The following is a 25,437-nucleotide window of genomic DNA, read 5'->3' on the forward strand; positions in this document are numbered from 1 at the left end:
TTTTTGATATGCTCAGGGGTTCGTGAGCATTCCCCGGGTTTCCTCCCTGCTCTCTCCAGATATTCACCCCTGGTGTCGGAATCGGCCGATTCCGGACGCCTTTATTTTTGATTGGGACCGTGTTTCCTGCATCATTGCCTTTATTTTGCTTTTCATAGCGAGTGGTGTTTACAACATTAAACGACCTCCCTTCCGCTCCCTTGGGTCTTTGTTCCGACAATGAGCGGCTGCGTGTTGTGGTAATTCCTGTACTTCCGGGATCTGTTGGGATCAGTCCACATCGTTGTGTGTGGTTTTTGGGTGTTTCCGCGATCCCGGTTAGTTTTGCGGTGGTGGCATTGTTTGCTCTGCCGGAGAAGTGGCCACTTCGTAGCATTCATTTGGTTTACGAGTTGTATTCCAGTAAGGTGTTTTTTATGTCTATCAGGACTTTTTTCCCCTTTGATCTTTGTTCATTTTTTATTCGGATTGGGACATTCTGAACATTTCCTACATTTTGAGTTGGAGTTTTGTGCATTACGACAAGAGGAAGCTGAACCTGATTCAAGGACTTCAATTCTGGCAGTCTATACATTCAGGACGGGTAAGGAGGTCATGGTATTTGTTGGATGGGTGAAGGCATGGTCATTTATAAGGAATAGATCCACTCTATGTTTTGTAGATATCCTGATGCCTATTGTCCCTCTCTTATAGGTGCCGCTGTTGTTGTGGTGCGTAACACCTTGAGGCGGTTCCTACCTTCCGAAGTCTGATGTCTGGGTTGTCCTTCGTTTTTCTTTTTTGTCTCTCCCACCCTCTCCTTATGCTCATGTGATTTGCACACTGTATATATTATTCGTGTGCATTACACGGGTGTGGGTAGGGGACTGGGGTCATCCTTGCTCCTGCAGTGTATTGGGCCTAGCGGTGGAGAAAACCAACACATATTTTGCAAAGACCCTCAAATATGAACAATATTTTTCATATTCCTAATCACAGCCATAAATAACTGCACAGCTTTGCAGTTGTCTACTATTTAGACAACATTCTATTTATAAAAGTCAAACCAAACCTGATCATTCAATTTTTCTAATTTCAGTCAGTGCCATTGCAGAGAACAGCTTTAACAATCACTACCTTTCACAGACAAAGTGTTTTTGTGTATTGTAATTCCGTATATTCTTATCAAAATATTGTTCTCATTTTTAGGTTGAAGCCTAGCAGAGAGCACAGCTGTCTGGTGACGAAAAAACTTATTAGGGACATTTTGAAAGTTTCCCTGGGAATGCATTTCAACCATTTCTTACCATTGACTCTGTGGTTTGTAACTCACATTTGCTTGTCTTCTATTTGTTGGTTTTATTTGTTTTAGGCTACCCAGCATGTATTTGTCCATCCCCGGAGCATAGCCTATTAATCACTGCTCCTTTTATTCTTCCATGAGTGCCTGCTTTATGTAAGCAGGCCTTTAAATGTGGGTCTCATCTTGTCACATTTGCTGTGCATTCAAAGATGAAAGTCAAATGTCAGGCTCTGTTTTCTGAGGGAGCTTGGTGTTTACTTTTCTTTAGCAGAATTCAAAGTGAGAGAGATTGTGTGACAATCTTGATGGATACTAGGGGTGGGAAAGAAAAGTTTATTTCTAGCACACAACAAAATTTAAATGTCTGTAAATGAACTGTGCAAGTATTTCAGAATATATCTGAAAAGCACAAATAAAGTACATGTTTGTAATTCTTAAGTGTGGTGGAAACAAATATTTAAATACAGTCAAAACAAATCAATACACTAGGTGATGCCATTTGCACACATTATCATTTGTGCCCTGTACAGTGTACTCAGTAAAACTGTATGTGCAAATATTATGGTAATTACAATTGAAAATGTGTTATATGTAATGGCAGTGTAATACAACATCACGCATGCTCCACTTTACACCACTCCACTGTATGACACTCCATTCCACTTTAAGCCACTCTACTCCACTCCAAGACATTCCACTCTACAACACTCCATTCCATTCCACGACACAATAAAATTTTCCATGACATTCTACGATGCTCCACTCTATACAACTCCACCCTACGCCACTACACTCTATGACACTTCATTCCACTCTATAACACCCCACTCCACTTTACTATACTCTAGTCCCCTCAACTCTATGACACTCTATGGGTCTTCACTCTAGGTCACTCTATTCTATGGCACTATACTCTATGATGCTACTCTATTCCACTCTATGAACTCCACTCTATGACCCTTTACTCCACTCTATGCCCTCTAATCTACTCTACGCCCTTCCAATCTACTCAACACTCCTCCACTCTACGCCCCACCACTCTACACCCCTCCATTCTACGTCCCTCCACTCTACGATACTCCAATGTACTCTAGAACACTCCACTTTACTCCACTCTATACCAGTCTATGCCACTCCACTCTATGCCATTCTACACCAGTTTACTCCACTGTACAACACTTCACAAAACTCTGTAACACTCCACTCCACTCCACTCTAAAACACTCAATGATACTCCTCTATTCCACTGTATGACACTCTGCTCCACTATCTGCCCCTTCACACTATGACACTCCACTCAATAACAGTCTACTCCAATTTATTCCACTCAACTCTACTCCACGACAACTACTCCACTCTACACCACTTCACTGTACACCACTCTATGCCACTCATCTCTATGGCACTCTACACCCCTCCACTCCACGCCGCTCTACTCTACACCACTCTACTCCTTACAACTCTATGACTCTCCACTCGCCTCCACACCACTCCATGCTACTCTCCTGCACACCACTAACTGTTATCCATGCTGAACAGCAGCCATGCTGGTGTACTACATGGCTAAAACACATTGACAAAGCCAATAGCTCTTGCATCGGCTAGACCTATTGGCTTTGCCAAAGTTTGTTTCCTTAGGCAACACAGCAGTGTACTCCAGTATTCCACTTACTGGTTTTAATAAACCTTTCCCTCAGTGTTGTGCAGAAATGTACAAACAACTTGGCCTTTCGGACAAATGGTTTATGATGTTAACCATACTCCTCAATAGCCATATAGGGCCATATTACACAGTTATTTACTATAGCACAGTAGGCTACATACATATATACATAATATTTTATGTATAAGCCTACTGGGTTAGAACCAGTTAACAAGGGTCAAAAGAAGTTTAAATCCTGTGTTATTCCACCCATTATCTGTCCAGAAACACCGCAAAAGTTTGTGGAAGACACCCTGAGGGCCATCAATTCCCACCTCCTGGGTGTTCGTGCAATGGAATCACCGACCCGTTTGGGTCAGGATTAATTCCGGAATCACATGACTGCAGACTACCAATCAGCAGTCAGTATTTAAAGCGGCCGCTCGACGGGCTGTAATGTTGGACTTCCCTATCCTGTGACGTCAGACGCCATCAGCGGACGAGTCTCCTAAATGAATCTTTGTATCATCAACTCGTATGTAAGTACTGCGCTAACCATTCTCAACTTGGGGAAGATAATAAGGAATCTCGCAATTTATTAGATTTAGTCATTTACGTTGCGTCCTATCTGTTTTTCCCTTTTATCATGCAGCGTAAAGTATCTTAAAGGCAGGATTTACTGTCGACCATATCCGGTTTGTCAGTTAGACCCTCGGTATCTTCGCTGCGCTTATAAGATTGAGAACAAAGGTATGTACTAATCGGAAGACATTACCGATAATATGTAATCTTACAATATATTAAATTTAGTCACTTACATTGCGCCCTATCTGTTCCCTCTTTATCATCAAGCAGCACAATAGAGTTTCAAGGCAGAAATACTGTCAACCATGTCCGGTGGGTCAGTTAAATAATTGGTATCCTCGCTGCACCCACAATATTAGAAATAAGGTATGTATCAATCAGAAGACATAACCATAGTCAGTTGTCGATATGAGACGATAGACACAAATAAAAAGTTTGTTGATCTTTGATAAGTTATTGATCGAGCTCTACCAATATCTATCCCTTTAGCGTTGCCCCTACCGAATTTAAATAGATATCCATAAGGAGACCTTATCAAACCGCTTCTAAGATTAATTTTATATACCAAACAAGGCCATTCCGCATACAGGTATGAGTAGTGCCCCTAGACTCATACATATTAAAGTTTTGTAGTACAAACGTAAGTGATAATTAGAGAGAAGCTAGTTGTTTCTAATGTAATAATTCACATTGATCGAGTAAACTAGATATAGGCTGATTTTCTACCCATTTTATGTTCAATGTGCTGATTGTAGAAAAAGAATAAATACTGGGCAGATTATTAAGATGAACCTAGATCGTTGTTGTCCTATGTTCATAGTGTTATCTTTAATAAATGGAATATATGATTCCAGAGAGATAAAATAAGACATAATCATTCATGTAGTTAATCTGTGCAGACTTAATTAAATAAGATAGGCCTATTCATCTTCCTGTGTTTTATCAATTGGATACCCTTGGATTGACTTTGTAACGAAAACCTCTTATCCTCAAATTCGTTTTTATTTGATCCCTATATCAATAAAGTGGGACTTTTTAGTAAGTATCATAAATCGTTTCCACAATAGTCTATCTTGCATTTGTTCAACCTAATAGTCTATTATGATTAAAAATGTCCTTATATATGTATGTTTCAGGAAAATAATTATCATAAAGCTAACAGACTTAAGAACATAAGCGACTTTTAAAGTTTGTCCAGACTCTACTTAATAATATGTAAGTAGATTTGAACATCTATCACTATAACAGACTAAAAAGTACTTTTCTTTATATTTGCCCCCTCAGATATTCTTTTATAATTTTCTCCCCCCTCTTCTCTTTATTTGTCTACGATCTAATTCTGCCAGTTTATTCTTGGGTTTATTTGGTGTAACCTTTCTCCCTCTCACCTCACCATTTATCTGTCGCTTTATTATTTCTATTCTACTACATACCAGAGTACTCTCTTAATAGATAAGGTTTAGTTCAAATCTTTGCACGTCAATTGTATAAACGAACAATGGAGTGGTATCTCATTAACAGACAGTATAGATGGATGTTCATAGAGGCATAACTACATAAAGTTTGCCTATTTTTAGCTATTAAAACTGTAGAAGTCTATTGAGATAGGTATTCATATGGTGGACTATCTTCTCAGGCTAAGATAGCCAACGATCAATAACTGCGATGTAATTAATTGATTATGTGGTGTTTATATAAATATATAAAACAAATATAAATTTATAACAATAATTTTTTATTGTAGGTTGAGTTGTAGTAATTTCCTGAAGAAGGCGTCCACTACGCCGAAACGCGCGTCGTATTATTACTACCTGATTTATTATTGATTGTATGAATTTTTACTGCCTGATTTATCACTGATTGTATAAATTGTATTGTTTATTGATTGGAATATTATTATCCGATTTATTATTGATTGTATAATTTTATTAGTTACTGACTGTATTCTATATCTGATTTTATTAATTGAAATTTTAAGTTACGATTGGAATGTATTAAGATTTCTGTTTTTAACTAGTGATGTATTAAAAATATGATACTTACTTTTATGAACATTTCTTATTGTCTTTGATTTTTGTGATACCCTCTGCTCATATATTTGTATCCACTAGGATTGCCTAGGAATTGTTTTTTCACATATGTTATTCCCTGTCCTAGGAATCACACGATTAGAGTTCAGGGGGCCTTTGTTTATTCCCTACATGCAATGGAATCTACCATGGTTTTATTGTGGGAAATTATCAGAGGTTCAGTGGGGTGGTGGGCAGGGTCTTTCCTGTGGGGCCCCAAGCAGTGATCATAAAATATACGCTACCGATGAGAGACACACAGGGATCCTCTGACTCAAACGGTACACTGATACCAGAACAGGGTAGCCCCTCCAAAAGAGTTTGTATTGCAAAAAGCCAGAAGCAGGACAAATGACACCATTAATGCAAGCACTGCCTTAATTTTCCAAGATTACAGTCAGGCATTTCAGAGCTGGAGAAAGCACCTACAATGTATCAAAAAGGGACTTCTCTATCTGAAAGTCAAGGTAATTCTGTGGCACCGCACAAAACTCACGATCCTAAACAAGGCAAGCAACATGTTGTAGTATCCTGCATATGTATTTACCCTCTTGCTTTCTCCCAAGCTGGGCAGCTAGTGTGAATGAGCTGGGTGGTATATTGGGGTGGTGCTGATGAATGGAATGTTTGGGTGCCTGTGTAGTGAGGTGTGACAGTAGAAGATGGGCTGAGCAGCATGCAGGCTGCTCCTGGTGGGACTGCTCTACATGAATATACTAATCTGTAACTAAGACTAAATAAATCATCTTTAACTCCACTTTGGCTTCTGGACTTCATATTTACACATGTGTTCACCAGCCGCAGTCGGTAGGGGCGTACCTGCCGGGGCGGTGACGTGGGTAGGGGGAGGGGGCAGGGTGGGTGTTTGTAATGAATGGATAATGGAGGTTTGCAGGTAAGTAAACATTTAAATAAATCAAACGAATTTCGTTGCGCGCACTGCATCCCCAAATGCAATGCAGTGCGCGCAACGAAATTCGTTTGATTTATTTAAATGTTTACTTACCTGCAAACCTCCATTATCCATACATTACTAACCCCCACCCTGCCCCTCCCTCACCCCACGTCACCGCCCCGGTAGGTACTCCCCTACCGACCGTGGCTGGTGTTCACAAAGATGGGTGCCTTGGAGGCCTTTTGGAAGATGTGTCAAAGTTAAAGTGGAGGCGCTGATGGGAAAGGAAGGAATAGGAATTAATACTTTTTAGAATTTGAGAGTCGTATGCCTTCAAAGTAAGCCACACCACCCACATCTCCAGCTACATGAACTCTGGCACTTCAGAGGGTTTATTCACAACATGCCAAAGGATGGGCGGCGCTTGTGCTATTTTCAATATCTCAAGAAGTTTCAGTGGGTTGTCATGTCCAAATGACACCTCCATTCACCCTAATTACAAGCCGGTTCCGACAAACCAATTAAGTTAATCAAAGGCTAAGACTACCACATACTATTATATTATCTATTACCGATTTCCATTTACAGTATCACATCGACAAGCAAAAAGTATTTTGCATATTACTCAACTTAATAATTGACCGTTTACTATCTGCAGAAGATTGCAAAACATGTTACTTTTATTAATTCTACAGAATGTCAGGAAGTGAAAAAATTAAGTCTTACCAGAACAGGACAGGAGACATAAAGGCTGTTTTCTGGTTCAGCGGCTTTACTATTAACCGTAAGGAAAAACCATACTTTGTGAGGCCCACCTATAAAAAGAAAAAATATTGAATGTTTAATGTTGTCTGAATTATATCAGAGAAGAAACACTAATTCCATACTTCTGTTTAATGTAAATGTATACTTAAGATGACTCCCTCCATCCCTGAAGGAAAGACACTCCCCTTTACACGGTATAAATATTTTCCGTAACTACGGTCCTAGAGCTGTTACGGGTGCCAGGAGACATTTCCCCCTTTACTTTCCAGAGACCCTATCCCATTCTTTGCATGGCATATCTCCGTCGGCCCTCCCAGGTTACAACTTGTTTCTGTATAGAAGGCACTACCCGCTAGGGTAGTGATGTGTAAAAAGTATTTAAGAGATATAACCCACACAGACGTTAAACATTTTCTCACCTCCCTTTGTAACTGGATACAACGTGTTTCATAACAGTTTTCCCTTAGTCGATCTGCTTCCTCGTTCTTTTTGATTCAGGTAGCAGTGCACTTTAGACAGATGGCTAGACAACGTTCTAGTAACTACACAATCTCTTTAGTATACGCTAAATGGCCTCCAACTGGGCAGGTGTGAGATGTAATGCAACACAACACAAGCACAAAAGGTATTTTTGGAAAATGCACATTCGCCATGAGCAGCATCTTGGTAATATTGATAGAGCTGGGTTGTATATTGTTACCAACTCACCATCAGAAGACTGACTGGCTAAGAGGCCTCATCAATTCGAAACTGTAACCATGTGGTCAAAAACAAACCAATACCATTCATACATTAATGGACTGAGACATCAGACCAGACTAAAACGCAGGGCAGGTATTTCACGAATTTGTCGGACAATAGTACAGCAAGCAATAAATACAACTGTTGAAGCATGCAATCAGTCGCCAAGAGCATGGAATCAAAGGTGCACCCAGTGAATTGTATGCTAACCTCCCAGGTGGGAAGAGGTGGTCTAACTGTGAGAAAATAATAATCAGCACAACTTTAAAAGGAGGTCCCTCATTAATTAAAATTGTTTAATGCCTTCTAGTGAGTGGTAAAAAGTGTCGGGGTACTAAAGGATTGTTTTAGCTAAATGTTGATGATGTTACAAAAGTGAATAGATTACTTTGTTTATGTCTGGAGTAAGCCAAAACCTTTTGATTTTAGTTATGTTACATATCTAATACACTTAATTAAAAGGCCTTCTTCAACTATTTATTTGCTGTTGTGTCAGCGGCATTTACAACCATCCACTACAGCACACTAGATGGGCAATGGGTTAGCCATTTGCTGACTTCACTGTGAGTGTTGTCAGACTCTCCTTTCACTAGGAGCACATCTGCACACACAGTAGTTTGCTTACTTCCCTGAGATAACTATGGCAATGTGTGCTTTCGAGATGAAAACACATATTTTTGCTTTTAGACAATTTTTCTTTTATTGGCGAAGTCCTGGCAACTTCACCAACAATAAAGTCTATACAAAAGCCATGACAAAACAAAACAAAAGGAGCATTGGCAAAGCCATAGGCCTGTCAGTCAACACTAGACCTCTTGACTTAGCCAATGCTTGTTTACTTCAGTATCTAAAAACAATATACAATACATTTAGCTGCCCCCAGTTGTTGTATTAGCACAAGCATTGACATCGCTTTTCATTGGAACTCCTCTACCGTTTTTAGAAAACTTGATAACATAAATTCCATTCATTTCTCCATTCTTCTCTAGGTCTACTTGCAGAGAGGCACTGCGGTGAGCATCTTTGCTTCCCCTGAAGGGTAGCTGGATCTGGAGGCTAAGCTATGTCCATCTGGACTCCCTTTGACCTTGACAACCGCTCTCAGACAGGACACAGCTCTGAATGTATGACTGGCGCACTGGTGGAGGAAAAGCCCCCAATCTCGGAGAGCCCTGGAAGACAGCAGCTCAGCATACATTGACCGTATATAGGTTCCATGTAGTGCCTGCTGCGGCATCCCTTTAAACGAAATGTCTTCAGCTTACCAGGAGCATGGGGAACACTACGGCGACAGGCATGATATAAGCATCATTTTCTGCCAATTCTGCTATGGGAGAGCAATCAGTCTATACTATAGATCCACCTCCTCCTTCTTCAGAAGTACTCTAGACAGTTTACATCTGCCATAGATTATGTATGCCCAGGACTGCTTTTCCCTACGTTCTCGTCACCTTTTACCTATTTTATTTTATAGTCATCTCAATCTATGTGTCTCTTTTATATATTGAAAAACTGCCTTGCATTTCTTCTCACTCAAGCATTTCCATTCCCATTCTTTTAAGCAATTTCTAAGATGTGTTGTGCTAATCCAAAATTATTAGTCTGACATTTTGTATTTTCTAGCTCACTAAAAAGTACCTGAAAATATTCTCCCAAAGCTTGATAATGTTGTTCCATGGTTTAGTTTCCACGCAAAAGCATGTTGATTTTCTCTTCTGATGGTTTTATTTCCTGTAAGGTGAGTTGTTAAGAGAGTCCCTGATTTTCAAAGCTTCTCTGTCTACTGGAAAAGCTTTTTCTTCCTATTGGTGTGTGTGCACACCATTCTAAGCAAACACATCTTGTCCCATCAAGTTGCGAGCTAAAAAACATATGCCACTGTTTATTTGTTTCAGAGACATGATTAATAGAAGACTGCAATTGTCCAGAACAGGTACATTTTGCAGTGACATATAAAAGATCGTGCTATTTGGCATGGTAAAGGCATGATCTGCCAATTGAAGTCAGACGACGAAAGGACCTCACACGAACTACGGAGCATCAAAAACTCAAGAAGAGGAGAGTTCGGATTTCCATGCAAACATTTTTTTTTTAACTTACTTTGCTCGCCCACTATCCTTTTTTTGTAAACTTTTTAATAAAACATATTAACATCAAAGCAGTGCTTAAGTGTTAAGAAAAATCCGGGGGGGGGGGGGGGGGGCACTAAAACGACTGTGATCTAAACAAGCAAGGACTGTGAACCCATACAGGATGTAAATCTTCCACTTTACATTCCAGCAATCTTCGTTCCACCAAGCCATTGTCTAATATGTAACAGTGCTTCGGCTTTGCCCCCCCCCCATTTTCCCACCATCTGTCCACTCTTTGGTGCAGTCTGTGTCTTCTGGTATGCTGGGAACCTCTTGAGTACACAAGGCAGGACCTTTAGGTGGGGGATTGGGTAACAAGTGCTTTTGATATAATTTGCTCCCATTAAACAGAAACGGGTCAACTGGCACATAGGCTCTTCTTCGAATAAGTGGGGAGACTAAATGGTTTGGGAGTGTAAAATGGCACATAGTTACAAGAGGAACATAAAAAACTATTTCCCACAACAAGTAGCTCTCGGTTCTTTTCATATCACCTTTAAACTTGGCCCAAAGGCTGACAGAAAGCATAAATACACTTGAATAAGTAAATGCAGCTTAATTTAGCGTAGGGTCAGAATTCTCGTTTTAGGCAATAAAATGAAAAGGGGGGGCCCTCGGCCCCCCCGCACGCATGGCGGCGCGGCGACCGTCTCTCCCCCTTTCCCCTCGTGTCATTCGACGGTGGGGGCGTGCCCTGGGGGCGCGGCCCACCGCCGATTGGCCGGCGCCCCTCCTGACCCGGATTCAATGGAGTGGTTCCGGGTCGGGGGGGGCGGGCGATAGGAGGGGCCATCCGGCCCCTCGGGAATAAGAGGTAGGGAGCGCCCAGGAGACCCCCTTGTCCCTGGACGCTCCCTCGCTGAACGTTGTGCCCCGCGTTCGGGGCTTCTTTGTTTTAATTTTCTGCTTTCTCTTTTCAGGTCTCCGGAGCTGTGAAGGCGGAGAGCGTTTTGTTATTTGCTTCCTTTTGGCGTTGTGGAGCGGGGGTCCTGGTTCCTGGTCGGTCGCGTCGCGAGACGAGGAACATCGCTTTAATTTTCTGCTTTCTCTTTTCAGGTCTCCGGAGTTGTGAAGGCGGAGAGCGTTTTGTTATTTGCTTCCTTTTGGCGTTGTGGAGCGGGGGTCCTGGTTCCTGGTCGGTCGCGTCGCGAGACGAGGAACATCGCTTCGCGGTTGCGGAAGCGGGTGAGCACCCACTGACGAATCCACGCCGCAGGTGCTCGGCTGAGGAAGCGCGTATCGGCCCGTGGTAGAGGCCTGTAAGGTATCGTGTGGGGGACGGGGCTAGCCGGTAACCGGGAAGGTTGACTGGGGTAACGAGGCTCGGATTTCACTAACCGGGTAAGTGTAAAGAGGGATCTGGAGCGGACAATTGTGTGGCACGCGTTCTGTTGCTCAGGTGATTTTGTTGCCCTACGTGCTACAAAGAAACAGCGGTATTCAACTGTTTGGCGCTCTCTATTGTTTGGCGCGCATACACGCGCATTCTCGCTTGCTGGTGCCTCATGTGTTACAAACTTTAAAAAACAGCCGGTGGGAGCGCGCGGTGTTTGAATTGGGAATAGGCGATTGTTTGGCGCGCATTCTCGCGCATTCTCGCTCGCGCCAACAGGAAGTAAAGCAGGGTCGACCAGGGCAGCACCTGGAGGGGAGACCCCATGTAAGATTATACAATTTTAAGGAAAAAACGATTTCACGACTGCACTGCATTTATTAATAAATAATTGAGGTTCATGACTAGAAACCAAGTGTACAATTGTATGAAAAAACGAGGTGACATTGCTTCAATGGTTGTGCTTTAATTACTGAATGATTTATTGTTCATGTCATTACACAAAGTGTACAGTGCAGGTGAATAAGTGCAGTTACTGGTTACTTTTTGAATTTTGCTGATATAGGGTGTTTTTTAGTGGCACACAACAACGGTGAGGTTAACAGGGGGGTTCAATTGTCTCCTGTATTCAAGCTGGGTTCTCCTAAATCTGCCCCTGTTTTATTACACGGTGATAATACATTTCTCAATTCCAGGCATTTGTAACGACATTTTGGGCGCAATTCACTCGCGGACAGGACCGAAGGGCATTCAGCACGCAACGTGGTTTGGACCTGGACCGCCGATCATTATCGCCGGCGAGGACGCAGGACTAATCGGTACGAGGGGTACGGGGGGGCTGGCATTCATCGCTCATGGTGGCCGCCGGGTGGGTCTACATTAGGTTTACTCACCCCTTACATAAGCGGACAAGCCGCTAGTGTTGCGGTCGCCGTTGCATGGTGCTGAAAGCCCCCTGGTGACCCTCCATCAAAAGGTACTCAGAGTTGGCCTGTTGTGAGATTGAGAGAGTAGGCTGCTGTTGTTGGGGGTAGCATCATGCCAGGTCCACGGGGTGGAAAGAGGGGGTCCAACATGGAGGCTATGATTCGGGCCATGATGCGTGACATGAAAGAAGTGAAGCAGCAGCTAGGGAAAGTAAATGAGCTGGAAGCACGGTTTAATGAGAAGCATGGTGACGCCCCAGGTCCATCGGGTAGGCCTATTCGCAAGAGGGTTGCACCAGTGCCAAGGGGGGATTTTATCACCTCACCTACGAAGGCTAGGTCCAAGAGACCCAGGGATGACACCCCCACCCCAGGGCCAGTAGAGCCGGTACCTTCCGTGCCGTCGGCGGTCGTGCCACCCCCGCATATACCTATGCCTACACCCCTTGCCCCCGTGGTGCCGGTGCCTGTAGGTCAACCAGTAGACGCTGGGCCTGCTTCCCCACCGGTGCCCACGATCCCGGGTACAGGTGTGCCACACCCGGCACCCGCCCTGCCAGCTGTGTCGGTACCACAGGGCATAACCCCTGTGGTACCTGTTGTCCCTGTGGGTAATTTCGAGTCAACGCCCCCTGAATTGGTATCCCAGATAACGGCCTTGATGCCATGGCTCCAAAAAGGGGGAGCTTTTCCGAATTCTGCAGACCATGCAGCAGAGGCGGCAAAGTTTGTGGAAAAAATCAGATTGGCGGCGGTCGCCAACAGTGTTGTTTTGCCAGTATCTTCTCCCCTTGCAGGTCCAAGTGGTTCCCAGCTGAACGGATTGAATGGGCAGCCGCCCCCGGTGCCCGCACTTGGTAAGGAAGTGGCATTGCCACTCTTGGGGGACGGTGTAGTACCTTCCAGGAGCGAGAATCTGGCTCAGCATGTGTCATTAGCTGTGAAGGAGATGATTTGGGCGGATAAATACGTATACATTTATTCCTTGTTGTTAGATAATAGGGAAATGGAGCAGGCAAAGGCACTGAAGGAGTGGATGCTCCCAAGTGAATGGAGGGCGCAGTGTACTAGATTTAGGGTGGAGGAAAATCTCAACAACTGGATGCAAGCATGGGCTGTATTCACTGCAGTTAAAGCGGAGCGTCCTCCAGATTTACAGGCAGCATTGGCATGCTACTCGAGCAGGATTGTGGGGTGGAGTCAACAGTATTCTGGGGAAGCATGGAAGGGTTATGATGTCAATTTCAGGAAGGCATTAGAATTCAACAGATCATTGCCATGGGACACGGTAGATTCCATGGCGTGGCACAAACAGTTCTCCGATACTGCACCCCCCCCTCAGTTCGGCGCGGGCAAGGTGTTCACTAGACCGCAGCAGCCCTTTCGGCCCCCCCAAACGAGTGAGGTACCTGGGAAGTTTAGGGCAGGCGGGCCAGAGAAAAAAGGGGTGTGCTGGGATTTTAATAGGCGCACCTGCACAAGGGCCGCGTGTAAGTTTAGACATGCATGTTCCGCCTGTGGGCACCCCTCCCATCCAGAAACTACCTGTAGGTCCAAGCAAGGTAACACAGGTCAGAGGGGTAGGGGAAGGCCAGTATAATTCAAGCAGGTCAGGCCCCCCCACACCTGTGGATGTGGCGGCAATGATTCCATGGTTGAACAGATATCCGGACCACACATCGGCCACCCTACTTCAAGAAGGTTTTTCTAAGGGTTTTAGGATCCCGGCCGCGGGATACACAGGCAGTGCGCACTGTAGAAATCAATTATCAGTCAAACACAATCCGGCTGTCGTGGCCGCGAAAATTGACAAGGAGCTCTCATTAGGCAGGATAACTGGCCCTTTTTCTGAAGTGCCAGTACCCAATTTTGTGTGTTCCCCTCTGGGAGTTGTCCCCAAGAAAGAGAAGGGGCAATTCAGATTGATTCATAACCTGTCAGCACCAAGGGGGACGTCACTGAATGATGCCATTGACGAGGGTATCTGTAGTGTTAAGTACGCCTCTTTTGATCAGGCTGTTAACTTATTGCAGGCCACGGGACCCGGGGCGCTGATGGCGAAATCAGACATAGAATCAGCCTTTCGCCTCCTCCCAGTCCACCCGGCGGACCAACATCTATTAGGTTTCACCTTTAGGGATAGGTTCTACATGGACAAATGCATGCCTATGGGTTGTTCGATATCTTGCGCCTACTTTGAGATGTTTAGTTCCTTTCTGGAATGGGCCATGAGACAAGTAACGGGCCATCAGCGGGTCATGCATTACTTAGATGATTTCCTCTTTCTGGGTACAGCTGGATCTCAGGAGTGTGCACGGGCATTGCAGGAATTTTGCGTGCTCATGCGGGCTTTTGGGGTCCCTCTTGCGCCCGGGAAGACTGTCGGCCCGACCACCTGCTTAGAATTCCTTGGCATCGAGATTGACTCAAGGGAGGGATGTTTTAGATTACCTAAGGACAAGGTGTGCAAATTCAAGACATCGCTACAGTTATGCCTCCGGAAGGAGAAGGTCACTTTGCAGCAACTACAGGAGGTGGTAGGGCAATTGAATTTCGCACTGAGAATCATCCCCATGGCTCGCCCTTTCTCTCGCTCCATCGCTCACGCGATGAAGGGGCTGAGGGAAAAGCACCATCGCACTCGCCTATCGTCTGAAGTTCGCCAGGATATGCTTATTTGGATGGCATTCCTGGAGGATTTTAACGGTAGGGTGGTCTGGCCCGCCCCGCTTACAACATCAGCGGAGTTGGGCCTATGGACTGATGCGGCCGGTAGTGTGGGCTTTGGCGCCATCCTGGGGAACAGGTGGGTCGCTCAACTGTGGCCAGAAGAATGGAAGACATGGGGTCTGATCAGCAACATTGGCTTCCTTGAACTCTTCCCAATATGGGTGGCACTGATGGTCTGGCCTGAACACCTATGTAATCAATCAGTGGTGTTTTGGTCAGATAACATGACGGTGGTAGAATGTATTAACCAGCAAGGGGCGCGGTGTCCTTTCATACTTCGGCTAATCAAAGAAATTGTTCTGCAGTGCCTTAAACTGAATACTAATTTTAGAGCCAAACATGTCCCGGGTGTTCTGAACAATGCGGCTGACTCCCTTTCTCGCTTCAAAATGCAGGTTTTCAGGGAGCATCTTCCCACAGCAGACCCCTCGCCAGCACACTTCCCAGCAGTACTTTGGCAGATTGGTGCCCCAGACTACAGGACCTCGTGGTCGCTAGCCTAGCCCCCAGGACCAAGACGGCTTACGAAGGGGCGTTTCTGTCTTATTGTTCTTTCTTGGGGCCACAGTGGGAAGTACTTTGGGCACAGGAGGATGGCTTTGCAGCCTATTTAGAATGGATGCATAAGGAGGGGCGCTCGGTGGCAGCTGCGACCAGACATAGGGCAGCGGTGTCATTCTTCGCTCAAGCCAGGGGCGTCCGGGATCCCACTAATACCTTTATGATACGTAAGGCTTTAAGGGGATGGCGCCGTATTCAGGGACATCAGAAAGACAAGAGAAAGCCCATTGGATTGGCCCGGCTAACAGCCTTACTGGGCACACTGGAGACTGTTTGTAGCTCGGAGTGGGAGGTGCTTCTTTTTAAGGCGGCATTCTCCTTGGCATTCTATGGGGCACTGAGAATTAGCGAACTGGTGGCAGGTTCCAAGTCAGACCTACTGGGCGGCTTGCAAAAGGCTGGTGTGACGATAATGGGGGACACTATGTGGGTGAATATCCAAAAATCAAAAACAGACCAGGAAGCTAGGGGACACACCATAGTTCTGCAACGGGCCCCCGCCAACCCGTGCTGCCCGGTGAGGCATGTAGAATTATTCCACGAACTGTTGGTAGGGGCAGTGGGCAGGGCATTGCTCTGTCACGCCGACGGGAGCCCCTTGACCAGGTATCAATTCAGGAGAGTGTTCGACATAGGGGTTAGGAAAGCAGGTCTTGATCCTAGAGATTTTGGATCTCATTCCTTCAGGATTGGGGCAGCAACTGAGGCGGTGGCGGGGGGCCTCCCTGTGGAAAGAGTGAAGACAATTGGGAGATGGTCTTCAGATTGCTATAAACGTTATGTTCGGATTGACATGCTATGATTACTTGTCACTCACGCTTGGTCTCTTTCCGCTCTCTTACAGTTTCTCAGACCTGTTACGCAGGGGAGGAATTTGTCGTCGGGCACCGCCAATATTCATCGGCACGGAGCGGCGAACAGGAAACAACAAAGAACAATGTCTGGATTGTTGGTCATTCATATGTGAAGCGAGCAGAATGTGGCTTCCTGTCAGGTGACAAGAGGAAAAGGGCGGCACAACTAGGGTTGAACATCACGTTCTTTGGCAGAGGAGGGTTGTGTCTTCACGAGTTTAGGGGATTCTTCCAAGGGCTGTTAGCAAGCCAACAGTCTCCACCGTCAGTGGTGATACTTCACCTTGGGGAGAATGACTTGGCAACACTGGGCAGGCGCATCTTAATTGAGGAGATTATCTCAACAGCAGGTTGGATAGCTAGGACCTGCCCCGGGTGCACATTAGTATGGTCACAACTCATACCTCGACTTCAGTGGCGGGGGGGTCATTCGGTCAGGGCGTTGAATCACTCGGTAAAGAGGATCAACACACGGTTGGATAGGTTGTTTCGAACCCCCTTGTTACAGTCAATACCTCATGGGTGCATCTGGGGTCACAAGTATTACTTGAAGGACGGGGTTCATTTGACAGAAGAGGGTAATGTCCTATGGTCTGACAATATCTGGGCTTGGCTAGAGGGCTTTGAGAGGAGGAATGTGTCCTTAGGCAGGGGCTAGAGGGGGAGGCCAGATCGTCGGTTAACAATGCTGGCCTGTGGCGGTAAGGTCATTATCGGTGAGCACATATTTGAGGTCTGAGGGGGCGGGCATCATCCTATGGAGGTTCCCGCCCGGGGGGAGGGGCCTGCGGGCCACTCCCAGTACTCCAGGGGCAAGGTAATATGCAAAGGAGCGCGGGTAGGAGTAGTTCACGCTTTCCTTAGGCTGGTAGCCACCCCGCGCGCGTGGACTCATGACGCCACCGGCGCAGAGTAAGGGCCCTCCTTTAGTGAGTAAATGGAGTTTAGGGCGTAGACCGGGCAACTCCCGGGGTAACACTGCGCATGCGCACTTCCAGGGGGGAGGCGCAGCTTGTAGGACCTGACACCGGTAGTGACCCTGCCATATGGCCAGAAATGTACAAAAATCAAGTGTAGGATGTTTAGTTTAAGCTAGGAACAACATGTATTAGAGTTTTGTTAAGGTCAGGCTCTCAAACTTGTTGATAACAATTGTATAACTGAATGTCCTGCTGATTTTTGTATTCATTGTTGATTATGCAATTAAAACCTTTTTTAATTTCATACTTTAATAAATACGGCCGGGCGACTAGCGCCCGCCTTCCAAAAAGTAAAACATGTCTCGTGTCCACGTTCCTGGGTGTTGGGTGCCGGATTGGGGGGGAGGCGGCAGCTAGTCGCTGACCATGTGAAAAGGGGGGGCCCTCGGCCCCCCCGCACGCATGGCGGCGCGGCGACCGTCTCTCCCCCTTTCCCCTCGTGTCATTCGACGGTGGGGGCGTGCCCTGGGGGCGCGGCCCACCGCCGATTGGCCGGCGCCCCTCCTGACCCGGATTCAATGGAGTGGTTCCGGGTCGGGGGGGGCGGGCGATAGGAGGGGCCATCCGGCCCCTCGGGAATAAGAGGTAGGGAGCGCCCAGGAGACCCCCTTGTCCCTGGACGCTCCCTCGCTGAACGTTGTGCCCCGCGTTCGGGGCTTCTTTGTTTCCCACCCACCATCCCTTGGTACAAAGTTTAAGCAGCGTTATGTCCGGTTTAGTGATAAGTTTCAAAGATATGGACCACGGGAGAGAGTAGGCTGTTGGTGTATTTTGTGATCTGTTGTTTAGGAATTTTTTCCCCTTTGTAGGAAAATGATGTGTGAAGTGAACTGTATTTGAAGTTATGTGTCTTTAGGCCTTTTTCCCCTTTATAGCTATACGTTGATATTGTGATTTTGAGTAACATGAGTGAACCGAATTGTAATTTATTGCCATGTGTCGTTAGGCCTTTTTTCCCTTGTTAGCTATGCGTGGATACTGTTATTTATTAGCCAGTGTAGTTGTCCTTTAGAATTTTTTCCATAGGTCGTCGTATTTATTAGGTATGGGGCATGCGGTAAGGTCATTATCGGTGAGCACATATTTGAGGTCTGAGGGGGCGGGCATCATCCTATGGAGGTTCCCGCCCGGGGGGAGGGGCCTGCGGGCCACTCCCAGTACTCCAGGGGCAAGGTAATATGCAAAGGAGCGCGGGTAGGAGTAGTTCACGCTTTCCTTAGGCTGGTAGCCACCCCGCGCGCGTGGACTCATGACGCCACCGGCGCAGAGTAAGGGCCCTCCTTTAGTGGGTAAATGGAGTTTAGGGCGTAGACCGGGCAACTCCCGGGGTAACACTGCGCATGCGCACTTCCAGGGGGGAGGCGCAGCTTGTAGGACCTGACACCGGTAGTGACCCTGCCATATGGCCAGAAATGTACAAAAATCAAGTGTAGGATGTTTAGTTTAAGCTAGGAACAACATGTATTAGAGTTTTGTTAAGGTCAGGCTCTCAAACTTGTTGATAACAATTGTATAACTGAATGTCCTGCTGATTTTTGTATTCATTGTTGATTATGCAATTAAAACCTTTTTTAATTTCATACTTTAATAAATACGGCCGGGCGACTAGCGCCCGCCTTCCAAAAAGTAAAACATGTCTCGTGTCCACGTTCCTGGGTGTTGGGTGCCGGATTGGGGGGGAGGCGGCAGCTAGTCGCTGACCATGAGGGACAGGGCCTGATTCACAACGGTAAACTTTCACTATAGTATAAGTTTACTATTTTTTGGTATTCACGAACTACGATGTTATTTCTATTCATAGTAATTTAAACACTGCGTAGGCTTCGCACATAAAAATATAGCTGGGGCCTATCTTTTTCATGTGCCGAGTCTCCGCGGTCCTAAAATTACTATTAGTAAAAATAAACTCGTAACAATTTAATCTTTCCCTTTATGATAATGAACCACACAACTGTGTAGTAATGTTAATTCTGTTAAACCTGTAGTTAAATCTATTCTTAAGGATACATCAATTCCCTGGCTAACACAAACTATCGTGGCAGGATTTAGTAATGTGTACATAAAATCTGCAGTATTAGAGCTTTTAATGCCTATTCTCTTTAGGCGGCTAGGCCGCACCTCGTGATTCCTGGTTCTGGAAATAAAGGGCCATATGTACGACAAAGTGGTGGAGTGTGTCGTTAATCTCCTGGGCTCAGCGACACACTCCGCCACTTCGAAAACGCAAGGCTCCACCATATTTACAAGTATGTGGTGTAGCCTTGCGTTTCATCCTGGGATGGCGCTAAGTTTCACAACTTAGCGCCACGCAGGCACCCTTGCACCAGAGTGCAAGGGTGTCTGTGTGCAGGGGAGGATTAGTTATGTGTAGGAAGGTGTCCCTTCCTGCACATAACCAATCCTAAAATGCCATTTCGTAACTTTCATGTGAGCTGCTTCATGCAGCACACATGAACGTGCAGATACTCTGCCAGGAAGAAGGACAGCTGTGCTGCTGAATGGACTGCCACACTGCTGTACTGCTGCTCTGCTGTGCTGAACTGCTGCCTGCTGCTCTCTTACCTGGGTTCGAAGAATTGGACCTGCTTCTTTTGAACTCAGAACCCCAGAGTGACTCCAAGGGCCAGCTGGCTGGCCTTCTGATCTGAAGGCTCAGGAACACAACAAGCTTCCAATCAGGATCTTTTTGCTGTCATCTGTGAGTCTGCCCAGCCAAGTGGTGCCACCCCACTCCAGGACCCTTGGAAGTGGGATGAAGGTGCTTTGCCAGCCTCTGTGGCTCCAGCAGAACGGATACAACTCCGATACGACACTGCACAACCTCGAGCTGAACTGATGCATTACCACTACTGTGTGGATTCGAACCATTGACCCGTATTACCTTTGCAGCTTCTTTGAAATTGGTGCTGCCTGACATCCTTAGTGCAGGCCCTCGCATCCCTTATTGATGGCAGACTCCATGACAAGGCCAAGCTCTGCATTGTACCTCGCAGCTCCTAGACTCAGCATTGCAGGCCCTTGTCAGTGGGATCCTCGACAACAATGCAGGATCTTGCCCGAGGATTTAAGGTACTTTGCTCAGTGGGCCTAACTCGGTCCCTGAGGCCGGCCCAAAATCAATCGCGGTAGCCCTGAAGTAGTGACTTTGTCCCAGTCTATTTGTGACCAGATATCCACAGTTGCGTCTTGTGCTTTTTGGTGCTATTTACACTGAAATCTTTAAAATTGCATATCTCTGGTTCTACTGATTGGGTTTTTGTCATTTTGGTCTTGTTTTATTTACGAAAAATACCTCTTTTTTTCTAACTTGATGTGGATCCTTTTTGTATAGTGCTTTTACTTTATTAATGTTTGAAACATTGCATGAATACTTTATACATAAGCCTGACTGTTCTGTGCCAAGCTGCCAGGGGGTTGAACATAGGTTACTTATTTTGCGTGTGCCTTACCATGACAAGCACTGTGGTTACCTCACATCCCGGTCAACCAACAATCCCATTTCTGACACTGGTGATCAGCAGTGAGGATTTGGGACACAAAGCTTAATTTCTCTGCTCAGATGAACCAAGTCACCTCGGCATATTATTTTACATTAAAAATCAGACAGAAGATTTTACCATTTCTCCCAAAGGAACTGAGGAAAACTGTTGTGATTGCTCTTGTACTATCTCGCATTGACTATTGCAATGCTCTCTATCTAGGGATTGATAAGTGACAACTGACTAAGCTGCAATCCCTTCAGAATGCTGCTGCCCGGACATTACTTAGCATCCCTAAATTAAATTAAATCTCTTGGGCCATTAGGAGCATCCACTGGCTCACTGTTAAGCAGCGTGTTGAATTTAAGGCTCTCTGTCTGGTGAGGGTCCTATGGCGTACCACAAGTTCTTCCAATGGTACTGTCCAGGACGCTCATTAAGATCTGCTAATCAATCCTTGGTTAATGTTCCAAAATGGAGAAAAGCCAGATGGGGTGGCAGATGCATTTCATATTTGGTCCCTAAACTTTGGAACATGTTACCGTTGGATATTAGATCTCAACCCACGCTTTCTAAATTCCATAGCCTTTTAAAAACTAGGCTTTTTCCAGTTTAGTTGAGGAGCTTTTACCTATGGACTCCCCTGTTCTCCTATGTTTCTCCAGCGCCAAGACGCCTCGGCAATCGAGCGCTATATAAAACCCTTACTTACTTATTAGGACTTGAGCTTGTGCAGTATCATACAGTGGTTTTGGGTACACTACTATCCCATATCGAAGACCTAATTGAGTTTCAAATACTCCTTTATTGTCCGTCTTGCTTTTTCTAAATTCCCTCTCACTCTACTGGCTGTTGTGCCTCAACCCACCTCTACAAGAATGGAGTTTGAGCTGGCTAACATGGAGGCCTACACTGTGGCCCAGCTCAGGGGTTTCTGCAAAGAAAGTAGATGTCCAGCCAAGAGAAACCACAGGAAGGTGGAGCTCCAAAAGGCACTGAAGGCCTAGGTGGAAGTTTACCAATCACTAGCTATAGCCACAGAATGAGATGAGGAGGTGTAAAGGCAAGGAAAGGATCTGGGTTTCAGTTCGGGGGGCAGCAGTCTGCTGAGGGGGAGGACGTGCCTGCTGAGTTGGAACTCCCTGCTAGAGCAGAAAACAGTGTGTCTTCCCAAGGTGAGTCCCCAGATGAGCTGGTGTACACGAAGGTGGAGAGGGAGTTCAGGCTGGAGATGACCAAGCTCAGAATAGAGAAGAAGAAACTGGTCATGGAGGCAGAACAGAGAAAGGTTGAGAGAACTTTGGAGGAGACAAACATTTTACTGGCTCACAAACTGAGTCTGAAGGAGCTGGACCTTCAAGACCAGGCAGGCAGAGTTCAGCAGTGATGGAGGCTGCTATTCTACAGTGCCCTCTGGAGACATGATGGTCTATTTTCCCAAAGGTCTGGTGCCTAACTTTATTGTGGGGGTGACATTGACAAGTGGTTTGAAGCATATAAGGTGGCTTTGCAGATGCATAAGATTCCTGAGGAGGATTGGGTGGCTAGCCTCTGGAAGCACATCCCTAATTACGGGAGGGACCCTCTGCTGGTGTTAGATAAAGCGGACAGAATGAGTTATGCCCCCATGAAATACACCCAGACGAGGAAGCATTGCCTCACCACAGAGAAGGACAGGCAGAAGTTTAGGGAAAGCCAGAAGCTGTCCCAGCAGTTCTGGGTGGATTTTGTGTATGTCTTTTGCAAGGCACTGGATAGTTGGGTGAAGGGTAGTGAGGGGAATTAATACAAAGGGGTGTATGGTCTGTTTGCCAAAAAGCACATGTTCAGTAATTGTTTTCCGAAGCTGTGTCAACACTTGATTGAAAGTAAGCTCGCTGACCCCAGGGAGCTTGCTAAGGAAGCGGACTGCTGTCTCAGCACCAGGGTCCATAAGAAGGTATTGGGGGGATCACCACAAGGGTGGATAGGGTCCCCAACAGAAGAAGGAGAGGGAGACAAACAAAAAGCACAAGGAGTTCTCTAAAGGTCCCAAAACTAGTTCAACGGAGCAGAAGAAGAAATGGTACCCTGATAGTAAGTTCTCAGGGAAGGCACACCCTAAGTGCTATGAGCGCCAGTAGGATGGGCGTTTCAAAGGGGGGTGACGTGTGCTAAGCGGGCGCAGCCACTGGCGGGCAGACACTGGGGTTGGTGGGTGTATGACTTGGAGAGGAGGTTGCACCAGATAATGAGTTGGACAGCGTAGAGGTTACCCTACTGTTCCAAGGTAAGGGGAGATGGTGCAGAGAACCCACATGCTACTAACAATAGGAAATACAGGCAGTGGGTCACCATCAATGAGAATAGGGTAGAGGCTCTAAGAAACAATGGAGCCAGCATGACAACTGTTAGATGTTATCTGGTGATCTCAGAGCAGGTAGGGTCTAATGCATTCCACCAAGTTGTTGCAGCTAACAACCATGAGAGTCACTACCCAGTGGCCCTGGTTCCCTTGGGGGAGAGGGGTCTCAGGTACCTTGAGGGTAGCTTAGTCCATCCAGGCCTGTAGGTTGTCTGCTTGGCAATGACCCAGAGCACACAATCTAGAAGGAGGTAGAGCTCAGGTCGCACTTGCAGATGTTAGAGTTGCCTGAGTGGGTGTGCCTCACTACAAGGTCCATGGACGCCCAAAAGGGTAGTTGGAGGACCTGGAGCCTGGAAGAATGGCCCTGGTGACTGCCAAAAAGAGGAAGAGAAAGGATACAAGAGAAACATGCTACTGAAACTCCCAGGGTCTGTGAGGAGGCAGAGCATGAGGGTGACTCCCCAGAACCTACAGGGGAGGACATTGCCATCTTGGGGAACCTACCGGAGCTGATCAACTGGCAGCAGGAAGGGAGTCCCACCAGGGAGGAGTTCTGCAAGGCATAGATGGACTGCCCCACTCTTGAGTAGGTGTGGGCGGGGAGCTCCGCTCCGCCTGCGGAGTGTGTGGAGATTTGCCTACTCCTCGTTCTGCAGAGAACGCGGAGTAGGCAAATCTCCGCACACTCCACAGCGGAGCGGAGTTGACCAGCCCCCATCTCCACCCCCCATTAAGAATTCATTAAAAATACATTAAAGGTAAATGAAAAAAAACTTACCTTAACTGCAGCATCCACGGGCTGCCGTCGTCTCTTCCTCACCGTCTCAGGGTGATTTGCGCATGCGCGCACGCCCGCTCATGTGCATTCCTTGCGAAAAACGCGTAGATGTGCACGCATGCGCAGATCACCCTGAGACGACGAGGAAGAGGAGAACGGCAGCCCGGGGAGCCCCAGTCAAGGAAAGTCTTTCTTCCTTTACCTTTACTGTATTTTGAATTAATTCTTAATAGTGGGGGTGGAGGCGGGTGGCGGAGCGGAGATCAAAAGAGTTTGTTCACAGCTCCGTGGAACTCCACGTAGTCCCAACCCGCCAGCTCCAACAGGCGGACACCCAGGCAGCTGGTAACACTGCTGGTGATCGTTTTATATCTAATTGGAGGGAGATGGAAAACATGGCGGCCGCTAGCTAGGGCGGTACGCTCGTCCCTGACGATGATCCCGCAGACATGCCACAGAAGGTGAATTAATTGTATCGGCACTGGTTTTCTTGGATCAGGCGAGTGGTGACGGCAAGTACGGCAAGTACGGCAAGTACAGAAGACGCCAAGGTCGAGGGAAAGTGTTGAACCGCTGTGGCGGTTTTTTGGAGTTGGCTTCACGGACTGAGACGGAGTGAGAGCGGGTAGGCAGGCGGGAGTCAGCGGTGTGTTCACAGTCAGCTGTCCCGCTCTGAGAGGCGTGTGCCGAGCAGGCTCGGGAGGAGAGTGAGAGCGAGCAGGCGAGCGGGCGGGCGGAGCTCCGTCAGTCCGCGGCGTGTTGGGATCTGCTGAGCCGCTCTGTGAAGCTGCGAGGAGATCTCTAGGCACAGAGCTCCCGAGGCTCACAGAACAGACAGTAAGGGTTGCCTGTGCCTTTGAAACTGTATTGAGACCCTGTTTTGGTGGCGGAAACGAGTGGAACAGGTCCCTGGAGATTACTGAAAGCTGGCGGCGGGGAGACGGCTTGGGTTTCTTGGAAGTAGCAGTGCGTCATTAGTGCTGTACTAACACAAAAGTGGATTGAGCTGTCAATGTGTTGGGTGCAGGTTTAAAAAACAGAGCCCTCGAAGCTCCCAAAGCTCCCAAAGCTCTTGTAGACCACGAAAACAGGAATAGATAACAAGCGCCGCTGATATCCTTAAACAGCAACAGCAACATTCCGACATTAAGACCCTGTTCGATGGGGAGTTCTGAGTGACTGAGACGAGTGGAGCTGGCTCAGGCCCGGGCTCAGGTCCGGCTAGGACATATACAAGACATCTACAGTATACAGACCGCCATATACCTGGGTGTGTGTGACACATTGACCCTAATTCTCTCAGGAAAAAAGTCTGGAAAGGATTGAAAAGCTCGCTAA

At 46.6% G+C, this 25,437-nt stretch overlaps 1 protein-coding gene across 1 annotated transcript in view; it reads right to left on the minus strand.

The window, feature by feature from the left end:
- Positions 1-25,437, minus strand: part of CFAP47 (cilia and flagella associated protein 47) — a 2,858,849-nt gene that overhangs the window by 1,351,520 nt on the left and 1,481,892 nt on the right. The window contains exon 51 of the mRNA XM_078657910.1: positions 7,200-7,288. Coding sequence (XP_078514036.1) covers positions 7,200-7,288 — 89 coding nt within the window. The remainder of the gene's footprint in view (positions 1-7,199; positions 7,289-25,437) is intronic.

Source organism: Lissotriton helveticus, chromosome 8 (genome assembly GCF_964261635.1).
Source record: "Lissotriton helveticus chromosome 8, aLisHel1.1, whole genome shotgun sequence".
NCBI lineage: Eukaryota > Metazoa > Chordata > Amphibia > Caudata > Salamandridae > Lissotriton > Lissotriton helveticus.